Raw genomic sequence first — 14,796 nt, forward strand, 5'->3', positions numbered from 1 at the left:
AGGTGAAAAGTGAGGGCATAGGGATGTTCCAGGCGAGATGTTCGATGTCAGTGATAACATTGTGAAGGCTGCGAAGAACTGGATGCCAAAGGGTACTCTCCTGGTCATGTCTAGCGTCTGTCTTCTTCGTAGGATGTTGCGACCACAACAGCACACAGCCCTGCCACGACAACCACTGCAAGACATGTCAGAGCACTGACATGGATACTACATCACACATGGGAACACTTCCCACCATGTACATGGCAGATACTCATGTGCCTCAGCCAATGTTATCTATAACTTCTGTGCTTCACTTCACCTGACAAATGGGCAGCACGCCGAAAGCTTGTAATTTCAAATAAATTTGTTGGGACTATAACCTGGTAACACGTAACTTCTGACCTTGTCCATCCTGTCCAAACTGGCACCTCCCATTATGACATTTCTAAGCATTCTCCAGCTATTAACTACATTTTGAAGTGTAGTTACAGCTGTAAGGACAGGAAACAGACCGTAAACTCACACAACAATCAACATGATAATGACAAGATAATCTGGTTATGTGATGTTGACTCTGGGATAAACATTGGCCAGGACACTGGGACTAATTAGGCTAATTAGGTGAAAGTGAGGACTGCAGATGCTGAAGTTCAGAGTCTAGATTCAAGTGGTGCTGGAAAAACACAACAGGTCAGGCAGCATCCAAGGAGCAGGAAAATTGATGTTGCCAGCAAAAGCCCTTCATCCAGCACACAATCTAGACTGGGTCTACTTATCCAGCTCTTCAAAACAGTGCCATGAGATGTTTTAAATAACCCAAAAGAGCAGAAAGAGACCCAACTTAACAGGTAATCCAAAAGATGATACCTCCAACAGAGAAGCAATCCCTCAATAGTACGGAGGAGTACCAGCTTTAAAATTTGTACTCAAACTGCTGAATGGAAATTGAAATCACAACCATCTAAAGGCAAGATGGCTACAAACTGAACCACAGCTGACACATATTACATTCTTTAGAAAATGGAACAGAAGTATGAAAATAGAAACAGGCAAATTCTGAAAATATGAAATGAAAATAATACAGGATAAATGAATTGCCATACAGTTCTAGCATTTGAAAAAATTGTAACTTCCATTTAGAAACAGTATTAGCTTTCCCTTTGATGCAAGTCAGCTGGTACTGTGATATTAAAGAGTTAACTTGTTCTGCTGACCTGCAGGAAATTGGACGTCCCGAGGCTAGCATGGAACTTAGATAGATTGTAAGAAATTAAATTATCATCTCCTATTATCCAGAGCCATTTACATGGCCATTTCCTTGCCATTCAAAGCTATTTATATTTCATCCCCTATTCAGAAATCAATAAGAACCTTATGGTTAGAATTCTGACTACTCCCTGTGGTTAAAAAAAAAATTCACACTAAATCTGGCCATTAAGGGATGATTTGCATTACATTGTTTCTGAGGATGAAGTGGTCACTGCATTGTGTCTTGAATGGCATGTGACTGTGGGTGGATGGCTGGGTGTTGTCTTGTGGGTATTACTGACTGTGACGTAAAGATTTTGTATAAAGGAAGGGCTGTTTCTTTGCATGGGGAGAGCTTTTGCCAAGACCCTGTAAGTCCTGCGAGGTGTATATTAAAGGTTCCTCCAGAAAGTTTGCACTGTACTCTGCTTAATAAAATGTGGTCGTTGTTCACAGAAGTTGGTGTGTTGCAGTTGCATCAAGTATGTAAGAACCTCAGGAAAAATAACTTAACCGTACAAGTTACGTATTCTTTCTAGAGACTAAAACTGCGGCGCTGAAAAAGCACAGCTGGTCAGGCAGCATTCGAGGAGCAGGAGTGTCGACGTTTCAAGCATAAGCTCTTCATCAGGAATAAGAAAGACTAGAAATAATCCTAATTTACAATTTTACTGTCTTAATGTGAAACCGAATTTTAAAAAAGCACTATACAAAGCTTGACTTTAGGTTACATAACAATTTTTGTTTTAGAAATGTGAACATTTATTATTCAGTAGAACAACTCATACCTTACAGCCAACTGCAAGCAGGGCATGAAGGATCAGGATTACTGCAATGGTGGCTATGGCAATTCTCTGGTTATCATCACGGACAGCTGGCCAAAAGGTCATCAATAGCACGGTGCCTGAGAGGCACATTGCAAGTACAATTGTGATCCAACGAACGACTTCGTTAGGAATAATCCACAGCACCTACAACGCAGAGAGAAATTATTTGCTCACATCAGAACTGTCTTAATCAATCACAAATTTAATTCTTTCTTCCTCTTTGCTACAGTTGATTAGATTTCTAAAACATTCATTCCAATTAAAGAGTTTGTAGCAACAACCAATATGAACCTAATTTTAAAAACCCTGGCCTTACATGCTGAATTGGGCAATGTGCCATTAGGCCTGACTTCTACCCACATAACTCCCATATGGTGTTAAAATTCAAAGTTATTCAGATTCACAGACATCCTCATTTGCAAAATCCTTTGGGACAAAAAATTCTAACTTGGAGTAATTCAGAAATGCATTGACCTTCAAGAGATCTTCCGATCTATTTCCCACCTATTATCGATGGCAGCCTTTCGATCTTTCCTTTGATCTGTGCTGTTCCTCTTGGAAGTTGATTATGATTTCAGCACATTTTTAGGTTTGAAGCCAGCATTAAAATAACAATCAGTTTTAGTTCATCCATTAAACATACACTCAGCTTAGCCCAAGTTTAGTTTTTCCAAGAGTTTTTAAATTCTTCAACTATTGTTTAATACAAAACCTCAAATTGTACATAACAGTCCAATATTAGGGGACATAGTATCTTAAATCCAGCCAGCCCAAAACCACGGAGGTATCTAGCTGTTAAAATGTGCACAAGATCATCTAATACCGACATTTGTACTTCTCTTTCTGATCTGCCGTTCCTTCACCTTTCTATTCCTCCCTTGCAGGAATTTAATATAAACAGCTTCCAATGCTGAAGATCATAGTTAAAACCAGACAATTCAACTATTTCACAGGACCCTAAACCCTCACGTCAATAGCTTTTTTGTGTTTGCACTTTATTTATATAATTTCCACACCTTTAAGTATTTCTTTCCTATTCTTTTGAAGTTTCAAAGGAAAGATATAATTTTATTGGAGGCAGTTCAGAGAAGGTTCACTAGGATGATCCCTGGTATGGAGGGGTTGTCTTATGAGCAAAGGCTAAAGAGGTTTGGACTCAATTCACTGGAGTTTAGAAAAACGAAAGATGATCTCACTGAAATATACAGTATTCTTGAGGGGTAAATGCTGAGAGGATGTTTCCACTTGTGGGAGAGTATAGGACCATAAAGCATATCTGAGTTAAGGGCATCAACTTAAGACCAACATGAGGAATTTCTTCTCTTGGAGGGTTGCGAGTCTTTAGAACTCCTTCCCTTAGTGAAAACTATGGGGTCACAGGCCTTGTGTACACTTAAGACTGAGAAGATTGATTCTTCATCTGTTAGAGAATCAAGGTTTACAGGGTAAACTCAACAAAGTGGACATGAGGAACGTTGGATCATTCATGATCCTATTGAACTGCACAGCAGGCTCGAGGGCTTGATGACTTACTCCTGCACCTATTTGTTATGGTCAAATGTGTCAATCCACAGATACTTATGTGTTCACACCCAGACTTCTCTCCTATTTCCCAACTGAACTTCCTCTTTCATAGGAGGAAAGACACACTTACCGCAGTGGGAATGTAAATAAACAGCGAGTATCCATAAACGCACACTATCTCCAGGAATGAATATGACACGATGTTCATCACTTTGTTATTTCTCCACATTAGAAAGCCCCAAAGGGCGAGAGGAATAAGCCAGGCATAGGTATAGATAGCTGTAGCTGCTATAGAAACTACAAAGAGAAGTGTAGTTACATTGTAACATTTACAAATTTATTACACTTTTTACTATTTATTATACTATTTACTGAAATCCGTAAGAGAAATTGAATACAACTCTTTTATAACACTAATAGTGACTTCACAATCTTTAGTTCTTGTTTTCTGCTTTTGCCATGTTGTGAATTTGATCTGAAATGAAGTAAAACTGAGTAACCAAGTAAAAACAAATTTGCAATTCTGTGGCTTTGTCTAGTCTGTGACCTGGAATGAATGCCTTCTTATAAAAAATAGTCGCATCATAAAATGGAGATTCCATATTTTATGACTGGGGAACACAGTTTCTATTGAACAATGAAACGTGTTTCACAATATATATTGGTTAAACAAAGAAAAAAATAATGTACAGATTTTTCATATTTTTAATTTCACAATAACAGACTACTTTAATTTTGCTTCATAATAATGGAATTTAGGGATTTTTGGCAGAGGAGATTATGGATTTGTGCTCAGTTGGGTCTGGGCAAAGCTTGCTCAGTGTTCTTCCATTTAGGATTCTTACAGAATACACAACTGAACTGGAACAGAATACTCTAACACTACATCACGCAGTGTCATGCAGCTTATTTAATAGACAAGAGTGTGTTGCAGGAAAAGGTCAGGCAGCATCTGAGGAGCAGGAGAATCCCCCCCCTCCCCACCCCCATGTCCAAAGTGTTTTGGACATAAGCCCTTTATCAGGAATTAAGCTTGTGGGCTGGGGCTGCGAGATGAATGGGAAGGGGGTGGTGGGTTGGAGTGGGGGCGGGGGGGGGGGGCAGTTTTCTGAGAAAGCGATAGGTGGATGAAGGTGAGGGATAAGGTGATAGGTCAGAGGGAGGAAGTGCTGGACAGGTCTAGAGGGCGGTGCCGAGTTGGAGGCTTGAGACTGGGATAATGTGAGGGGAGGGTAAATGAGGAAGCTGTTGAAATCCACATTTATTCCATGTGGTTGCAGGGTTCCAAGATGGAATATGAGGCATTCTTCCTCCATGCATCGGTTGGTAATGGTTTGGTGATGGAGGCGGCCCAGGACTTGCATGTCCTTGATGGAGTGGGAGGTGGAGTTGGTATTCAGCCATGGGGCGGTACGGTTGGTGGGTGCGGATGTCCCAGAGATGTTTTCTGAAACAATCCGCAAGAAGGCGCCCTGTCTCCCGGATGTAAAGGAGACTACACCGGGTGCAACAGATGCAGTAAATTACATTGGTAGAGGTACAGGTAAATTTCTGGCGGATGTGGAACGATCCCTTGTGGCCTTGGATGGAGGTGAGGAGAGTGGTGAGGGCGCAGATTTTACACTTTCTGCGGTGGCAGGGAAAGGTGCCAGGAGTGGGGTGTGGGCGTGGACCTGATGAGGGAGTCGCGGAGGGAATGGTCTTTCCGTAATGCTGATATGGGTGGGGAGGAAAATATATCTTTGGTGGTGGGGTCCGTTTGGGGCCCACACCCCACTCTAGGCACCTTTCCCTGCCACTGCAGGAAGGGTAAAACCTGTGTCGACACCACTCTCCTCACTTCCGTCCAAGGCCCCAAGGGATCCTCCCACATCCGCCAGAAATTTACCTGTACCTCTATCAATGTCACCTACCGTATGCGTTGCATCCAGTGTGGTCTCCTCTACACCAGGGAGACAGATTGTCTTCGTGCGGATTCTTTCAGAGAACATCTCTGGGACACCCGCATCCACCAACCCCATCGTCCCGTCGCTGAACATTTCAACTCCCCCTCCCACTTCGTCAAGGACATGCAGGTACTGGGCCTGCTCCACCACCAAACTGTTACCACCTGATGTCTGGAGGAAAAACACCTCATATTCTGCAACCACGTGGGATAAATGTGGATTTCAACAGCTTCCTCATTTACCCTCCCCTCACATTATCCCAGTCCCAAGCCTCCAACTCGGCACCGCAAACTGGACTTGCCCATCACTTCCCCCTCTGACCTATTACCCTCTCCCTCACCTTCATCCACCTTTCGCTTTCTCAGCTACCTTACCTCAAATCCCACCCCCCCCTCCCATTTATCTTGCAGCCCGGCCCAAAAGCCTCATTCCTGATGAAGAGCTTATGTCCAAAGCATCGATTCTCCTGCTCCTCAGATGCTGCCTGACCTGTTGTGCTTTTCCAGCAACACACTCTCAACCCTGATCTCCAGCATCTGCAGTTCTCACTTTCTCCTAGATCATTTAATAGTATTGACAAGTTGAAGGTGAGTTCAGATTATATTTTTTCTTTTCTCATGGCATATTTGAAAATGTGTTAGGTTAACATTTTTGTGTTAACTATTCTGGTATACATTACAGGCAGAAAACTGCATGAATACACCCTTCACTGTTAAGTATATTTTATTGTTTATTTCCTTTACAGTAATTGGTAAGTAGGTCATCCACATTTGTAGATCAGCCATCTGTTACATAACTGAATGTAATAGAAGAGGAATTACATACCTACAATTAAACCGGATGTATCCTTGCTTCCAGCTAGCTTTAAATCTTGTTGAAAATAAAACTCTAAATTTATGAAACGTCTGCAGGAGTCAACTTGTGGAGGACAGTATTTTTCTTTTAGTTTCAGCAAGTAGTCCCATTATTCACAATTTCTGTCATGATGATTGCAAATGGAAATCAAATTGTTTTGACTTTTAGTCCCCTTTCTTAGCAGAAGAATTAACAGATGTGAGGGGCACAGTTCTACCTCAATTAGCAGGGATTTGTCAACCCTGGAGATTCCTTCAGGGTAATGAAAGTTCAGGCCAGGTCTTTCTGACTAACAGCAAGAGTTGAAAAGGATAGGTGGACATATGGAGCTGAAGTCACAATGAAGAGCAGAGCTAACTTGGGGGACCAAATAGCCAATGGTCTACTCCAGTTCTTAATTACTACGTTCGTATGCTTAGAAGAGCAATACAGCTTTAACCACTTAAGCGTTTGTTTCCTGTTACTTTTGAAAATAAAATGTAGACGTTTACACCACAGAAAACAGTCAATATAGTAATTGCACTTGGCTTGCTCTCTGAAAACCTATCAGTTAGCTCCAGCCCTCTACCCTTTCGCCTCGTTAGGCCTCTTCTGGAGTACTGTTTACAGTTCTGGTGGCCCTGCTGTGGTAGGATATTATTAAACTGGAGAGAGTTCAGAAAGGATTTACCAGGATGTTGCCAGGAATGGAGGGTTTGAGTTATAAAGATAGACTAGGACTCTTTTCACTGGAGCGTAGGAGGTTGAGGGGTGACCTTATAGAGATTTATAAGATCATGAGGGACATAGATAAGACGAATCGCAAAGATCTTTCCCCTCAGGTAGAGGAGTTCAAAACTAGGGGGCATTTTGTTTTGAGAGGAAAAAGATTTTTAAAAAAAGACATGATGGGAAACTTTTTTACACAGAGAGTAGTGTGTGTGTGGAATTAACTGCCAAAGGAAGTGGTGGATGCAGGTAGTTTCACAATTTATAAAGACATCTGATAAGTACATGAATTGATAAGATTTGGAAGGATATTAGCCAAACACAACCAAGTGAGACAAGTTTAGTTTGGGAATATGGTCAGCATGGACTAGTTAGACTGAAGGGTCTGTTTCCATGCTGTATGACTCTATGTGTCCATACATCTCCAGATATCAATCCAAATACCTGTTAAAAGCTGTTGATGATTCTACTTCCACCGATAAGGCATTTCATGTCTTACAGCACTCTTTATAGTGATAATCTTAAATTTATAGTCTCAAGCTGCAGATTCATATATCAATGCAAATTCTATTTACCTATTTATCTTAACAAATGTGCACAGACAGCTTTACCACCAAGTGTGCCAATAATATTCTTCAGATATTACTCGCTTAATTGCCCTACATTTCAGCAGTAATCACATATCAAAAGGTACTGAGAAGAGTGGAGGAGTCAATTCACTATCCTCATCAATATTTATCCCTCAATCAATACAACAACAGTGTCTTGTCAATATCACACTGCTGGGCGTTTGAAGTGTACAAATTGACTGCCTGCCATGTGTTCTACATTATAACAGTGACTATACTTCATGGTCTGTAAAGTGCTTTGAGATGTCTGATGGTCGTGAAAGGTATGGTATATTGTAAATGCAAATCTTTAGGATTGACTCCGATATGCTGTCAGACATCCTCAGTTTGAAACCAAAGTCCACAGTCAGGATATTGTCAGCACTGGAAAACAGTGCAAAGGATTAGGAAATCATGAAGTAGTGGGTGGGTTTTAAAAGCACGTAGATTATAGAAAGTCTGAAGATGGTAGAGAATTCCAAAGGTTCTTTGTGAACTGAAATTTGTTTTCATTAAAACAGTGGAGATGCCAGAGGAGGGACAAGCATGCAGTACAGGACATGAGGCCTCACTTCCAGAAACAGAGCAGCCTTACCCTGTCAGTTACTGCACTTTCCTCATGGTGATTTCAAAATGGAATTGGCAGTTGACAGAGATTGAGGAACTGTCATCTGCTCATGCTCTTAGCAGGAGATGCAGCTTGATGTATATGATCAGATAAAGAACTTTGCAAACAATTTTGTCACTACCACAACAAAGTTCTTTATCTCATCATGTGCATCAAGCTCCATCTCCTGCAAAGAGTGTGTGAGTATACAACAGCTCCTCATCCTCTACCAATTCCACTTTGAAATCATCATCAGGAAAGTGCACTAACTTTGTTAGGTGAGGTCGCTCCCTTGCCAGAAGAAATTCAGTACTATGGAATTATAGAATTATAGAAATATGGAATTATAGAATTGGGGAATTAAAAGCACACAACAATGCTAGTTATCCAATAATTTGCTGATTTGTGCAGTGTAAATAATATTCCTCAATTAAATTATATTTTTATATGATTTAAGAAAGAATTTTCCATTTACCTTTATGGAACTCAGGTACATAGCGGTAACCACGCTGGCCATGGTGAGTCAAGAAATTTGCAAGATTGCCACTTATTGCTATTGCAAACACAAGTGTGGCACATATCCAGAAGGGACCTAATTAAGACATTTCAAAAACAAACTGTTATATCAATAAACGAGACAACACCTTTATACAGTCAAATGTCCTTTTCCATTTTTCTTAAGCATAAATATTACAAAAGAATTCCCTTTAGATTTGAAACTTTCACAAACTGAATATTTATGAGCTTTGCTCCTCCTATTGGTTATCACGATGCAAATACATTTTCAATTTCAGAATTTCCTGTTGGGAGGCTTAGGCAAAAGGCATGATAAAACAAACAAAAACAACTTGTAAATGAACTTAGTTTTTGGTCATGATTTCTGCTTTTCATGAAGTCATCCATGGATTTATCCTTCTTACCTCATCTAACTATATAAAGTTCTATTCTGTTCTTTTGAGCCTCTCCAATTTCCTTGCAAGAAGTGCAGTAATGTTCTTGCATCTGTGTTTAAATTTAATTTCCAGAAAATACACTGAGATTTATAGAACCCATATACATCCTTCATTCAAATTTAGCATCTAAAACTTCTGCTTACACATTGTATATGATAGGGAGAGGAGATAGGTTTATTTTGAAAGTAGTAACAGGACATTCTGTATTCATGTGAATTGTTTTCTAATAACAATTACAATTCAAACTTACCATAAAGATCTGGATTACTCCGAATATACAACCTCACAAAATTTTTGCCAGGCAATGGTAAAAGGGAACCTTTTATTCTGTCCAACACCTGTTACGCAGAGAATAAAATTACCAATTCAACCTCCAGAAGTAGAAGCCATTCATCCGAAAACTGACTGACATATGTGGAGCTTCTAAGTGGCTGTGCAGCTACGCAGCTTAGATGGGATATTGAACATCACCAGTTGCAAGTTTCCTTCCAAGTTATTCCAGACTGGGAAATAAACTGCCATTCCTTCAGTGTCACTGGGTCAAAATCCTCAAAGTCCCTCACCAGTGGCACTGTGGGATTACCAATACCAAATGGACTGTAAGGGTTCAAGAAGGCAGCTCAGTACAACCACCTTCTGAATGTCAACTAGGGATAGGCAATAAATGCTGGCTCATCCAGCAATGCCCCCATTCCATAACTGAAATTAAAAATAGTTGATGCAAAGCATTTGGACTTAGTACTCTATGCAAGATTAAGACACAAAAGACGCTAGGATTTCCTTCCCCAATCATTGCCTGTTTGAATGTGGACAGTGAATAGGATGAGATAAGACTGTTCCACCACCAAACAACATTCTGCTGTCACTCACTGAGTGAAGATGGTAATTTTGAGAAGGCACCAGAAAGTTGTTAATATCCATAGAACCAAGCAACAACACAAATCAGTGCTTACATTGGGTAGAATGGGAGAACAGGATGAGAGAACGTATTAGTTAAGATGTTGCCATTTTTATTAATGTTTTTTATTATTAAAAGCACCTGCTGGAGAAACCAAAATGCAACTACCTGGTAGGTGTCTACATCAAAAAATGTTTGATAATAATCAAATGTCCAAAATGGTGCACTCTTCTTCTGTCCTGCAAGCAACTGTATATAAAAAAAAGCAAAGACAAACTTGGTCACAAAGATTCTAATACATTATTGTCAGAGTTTCTTTCCAAAATTAAACCCAGACAATTTAGTTCTGAGAAATGGCACATTTTTTAAAGTAAATGCAAATAGAGGAGCATAGCTGAAGTCAGAACTTAACTTACATTTACCATTAATATCAATAAACAATATCATGATTCTTCTCAAAAAACTAAAAATAACCGTGATTCATTTCTAATGTAATATTACAAGTAAAGAAATCAAACAGTGAGATGGATAGGTAAACTGAAAGAAGACCACTTGGAAGCATTAAGAATGCATATAAGATAGTTGCATGCATTTCTGGAGTAAGATTGCACAGATATTGAGGTGTACACATGAAGTGATCAGTGAAAGGTTTTAAGGTATTTTAGGCCTAATATACTTGTTCTAAAATTCAAGTGTCTTTACCTTACAGCCATTAGAATATAACCATTTCATATTTTGAGATACACAACATGAATTAAATTTTTGTATATTTGCCATTACAAAGTTACTCACCTCTGCTTTATCAGAGTCTTCATTCCCGAGCAAATCTTCATCCTCATCTCTTCCCAACTTGCCTGCTGGGCCTCTCTGATTTTTAGGTTTATCGTTGGTGTCCGTTATGCTTATTGTGGTAGCATCTGGATTTGCTGCCAGCAGATTTGTGGCATCATCAAACTCTGTTCATTATAAACCATTTGGAAAATTAGACAAGGATAAAGGCACAATACAATGCAAGTTGATGTTGTAAATTAATTAAGAGGTTCTATTACTTTTGAATTAATAAAGTTAGGAACATTGGGCTCTCCAAAAATAAATACTGAATCAACAGAGGGAACCATCAGTGAATTTTTTTCTTCACTGTCGCTGTTCCATGCCTTTGAGTTTCCAACTTTCACCCATTTCACCAATAGCTGTCATAAACATGTAGTCCTGTTATAGATTTCGTAACACATTCTAATCTCCTTTTGAAAATGGACGTGGCTCCAAAGAAGGATCATGTCCACAGGGTTGAACAGAATCTCCATACAGCACAGAAGCAGAAATGGGCTATTTAGCCCATCAAGTCTGCTTTACAATTCAATGTGATCAAGGCTCATTTATCAATCCTCAAATCCACTCTCTTGCCCTTTTCCCCATAATGCTTGATTTCCTTCCTAATTAAAAGTTTGCTTATTTTGGCCTTGAATATAATTACCCACCCTGAACAGCCCTCTGTGGTAAGGAATTCCACAGATTCACTATCCTCAAAAGAAAAAAAATTCCTCCTCATCTCTGACTTAAATATGTGACCCCTTATTCTCAGATTGTGCCCTCTGGTTCTAGACTTGTCCACAAGGGGGAGCAACCATTCCTGTCAAGTCCCCAAAGAATCTTACAGGTTTCAAAAAGGCCACCTATCATTTTGCTCTATTCCAACAGGTACAGGCATGGCCTATTCAACCTCTCCTCATAAGACAGTCCCTCCATACCTGGCATCAGTCTGGTGAACCTCCTCTAGACTGTCTGCAGTGCTCATACATCTTTTCACAGATAAGGAGCCCAAAACTGTACACAGTATTCCAGCTATGGTCAGATTACCGACTTGGTAAAAACAATGACTGCAGATGCTGGAAACCAGATTCTAGATTAGAGTGGTGCTGGAAAAGCACAACAGTTCAGGCAGCATCCGAGGAGCAAGAAAATCGACGTTTTGGGCAAAAGCCCTTCATTAGGCAGAGTGCCTACAGGGTGGAGAGATAAATGAGAGGAGGGTGGGGGTGGGGAGAAAGTAGCATAGAGTACAATAGATGAGTGGAGGTGGGGATGGAGGTAATAGGTCAGAGAGGAGGGTGGGGGAGGGTAGCAAAGAGTACAATGGGTGAATGGGGGTGGGGAAGAAGGTGATAGGTCAAAGAGGAGGGTGGAGTGGATAGGTGGAAAGGAAGTTAGGCAGGTAGGACAAGTAATGGGGACAGTGCTGAGCTGGAAGTTTGGAACTGGGGTGAGGTGGGGGAAGGGGAAATGAGGAAAGTGGTCAAGTCCACATTGATGCCCTGGGGCTGAAGTGTTCCGAAGTGGAAGATGAGGCGTTCTTCCTCCAGGCGTCGGGTGGTGAGGGAGCGGCGGTGAAGGAGACCCAGGACCTCCATGTTCTCATCTTAGTGGGAGGGGGAGTTGAAATGTTGGGTCACAAGGTGGTGTGGTTGATTGGTGTGGGTGTCCCAGAGATGTTCCTGAAGCGCTCTGCAAGGAGGCGTCCAGTCTCCCCAATGTAGAGGAGACGCATCGGGAGCAATGGATACAATAAATGATATTGGTGGATGTGCAGGTAAAACTTTGATGGATGTGGAAGGCTCCTTTGGGGCCTTGGATGGAGGTGATGGAGGAGCTTTGGGCGCAAGTTTTGCAATTCCTGCGGTGGCATGGGAAGGTGCCAGGATGGGAGGGTGGGTTGTTGAGGGGCATGGACCCGACCAGGTAGTCACGGAGGGAATGGTCTTTGCTGAAGGCAGAAAGGGGTGTGATCCGTTTGGTGGTGGCGGAAATGTTGTCAGATGATTTGGTTTATGCGAAGGTTGGTAGGGTGAAAGGTGAGCACCGGGGGGGTTCTGTCCTTGTTACGGTTGCAGGGGTGGGGTCTGAATGCGGAGGTGTGGGGTGTGGACAAGATGTGTTGGAGGGCATCTTTAACCACGAGGGAAGGGAAATTGTGGTCTCTGAAGAAAGCGCCCATCTGGTGTGTTCTGTGGTGGAACTGGTCTTCCTGGGAGTAGATACGGCGGAGGCGGAGGAATTGGGAGTACAGGATGGCATTTTGCAGGAGGTAGGGTGGGAGATGGAGCGGTCCAGGAAGGGGAGCGAGGTGTCAGAGATGGTCCAGGTAAATTTAAGGTCAGGGTGGAATGTGTTGGTGAAGTTGATGAATTGCTCAACCTCCTCGCGGGAGCACGAGGTGGCGTCAATGCAGTTATCAATGTAGCGGAGGAAGAGGTGGGGAGTGGTGCTGGTGTAACTACGGAAGATGACTATTCTACGTAGCCAACAAACAGACAGACATAGCTGGGGCCCATACGGGTACCCATGGCTACCCCTTTGGTCTGGAGGAAGTGGGAGGATTCGAAGGAGAAATTGTTAAGGGTGAGGACCAGTTCAGCCAAACGAATGAGTGTCAGGTGAAGGGTACTGTTGGGGACGTCGGGAGAGGAAGAAACGGAGGGCTTGGTGGCCCTGGTCATGGTGGATGGAGGTGTAGAGGGATTGGATATCCATGGTGAAGATGAGGTGTTGGGGGCCGGGGAAACGGAAGTCTTGGAGGAGATGGAGGGCATGGGTGATGTTTCAATAGACAATAGACAATAGACAATAGATGCAGGAATAGGCCATTCAGCCCTTCGAGCCTGCACCGTTTCGAACGTACGTGGGGAGTTCCTGGACTAGGGGGAATAGGACAGTGTCGTGGTAGGTAGAGATGAGTTCAGTGGGGCAGGAGCATGCTGAGACAATGGGTCGGCCAGGGTGGTCAGGCTTGTGAATCTTGGGAATGAGGTAGAACCGGGCAGTGCAGGGTTGGAAGCTGTGTGTGGGAGATCTCCTGAGGTGATGAGGTTCTGTATGGTCTGGGAGATGATGGTTTGGTGATGGGGGTGTGGGGTCATGGTCATGGTCAAGGGGGCGGTAGGAGGAGGTGTCTTCGAGTTGGCGTCTGGCTTCAGCAGTGTATAGGTCAGTGCGCCAGACTACCACTGCGCCCCCTTTATCCGCTGGCTTGACATTGTTTTTACTTTACAAAGTAGTGACTTATACGGTTTTAGCAAAATCTTCCTACTTTTACACTCCATTCCCTTTAAATGGCCAACGTTCCATTTGCTTCCTAATTACCCACTGAATTTGGATGCTAGCTTTTTGAGATTCATGGACAAGGACTACAAAATCCCTCTGTTTAGTAGTTTCTGCAGTCTTTCTCTATTTAAATATTCTCTTCCTTTATTACTCCAGCCAAAGTGCATAACCTCACATTTCCTCATACTATATTCCATCTGCCAAATTTTGTCCATTTGCCTCATTAGCAATTAGCCTCTCCGGAGTTGTGTATAGCTCTTCCCTGTCATTAAACCTTGAAGAATGGGAACCATTCAAGTTCATGATTGAAGGTAAAAACAATGACTGCAGATGCTGAAAACCAAATACTGGATAAGTAGTGCTGGAAGAGCACAGCAGTTCAGGCAGCATCCAACGAGCAGCGAAATCGACGTTTCGGGCAAAAGCCCTTCAACAGGAATAAAGGCAGTGAGCCTGAAGCATGGAGAGATAAGCTAGAGGAGGATGGGGGTGGGGAGAGAATAGCATAGAGTACAATGGGTGAGTGGGGGAGGAGATGAAGG

The 14,796-nt window shown here is 42.0% G+C and overlaps 1 protein-coding gene across 1 annotated transcript in view; it reads right to left on the reverse strand.

Moving 5' to 3' along the window:
- yipf1 (Yip1 domain family, member 1) overlaps positions 1-14,796 on the reverse strand; it is a 34,608-nt gene that overhangs the window by 6,530 nt on the left and 13,282 nt on the right. The window contains exons 3-8 of the mRNA XM_072573725.1: positions 10,949-11,112; positions 10,325-10,405; positions 9,509-9,596; positions 8,781-8,897; positions 3,712-3,878; positions 2,019-2,201 (exon numbers count right to left, since the gene is read on the reverse strand). Of these exons, the coding sequence (XP_072429826.1) occupies positions 2,019-2,201; positions 3,712-3,878; positions 8,781-8,897; positions 9,509-9,596; positions 10,325-10,405; positions 10,949-11,112 (800 nt within the window). The remainder of the gene's footprint in view (positions 1-2,018; positions 2,202-3,711; positions 3,879-8,780; positions 8,898-9,508; positions 9,597-10,324; positions 10,406-10,948; positions 11,113-14,796) is intronic.

This window comes from Chiloscyllium punctatum, chromosome 7 (genome assembly GCF_047496795.1).
Source record: "Chiloscyllium punctatum isolate Juve2018m chromosome 7, sChiPun1.3, whole genome shotgun sequence".
Taxonomy (NCBI): Eukaryota; Metazoa; Chordata; class Chondrichthyes; order Orectolobiformes; family Hemiscylliidae; genus Chiloscyllium; species Chiloscyllium punctatum.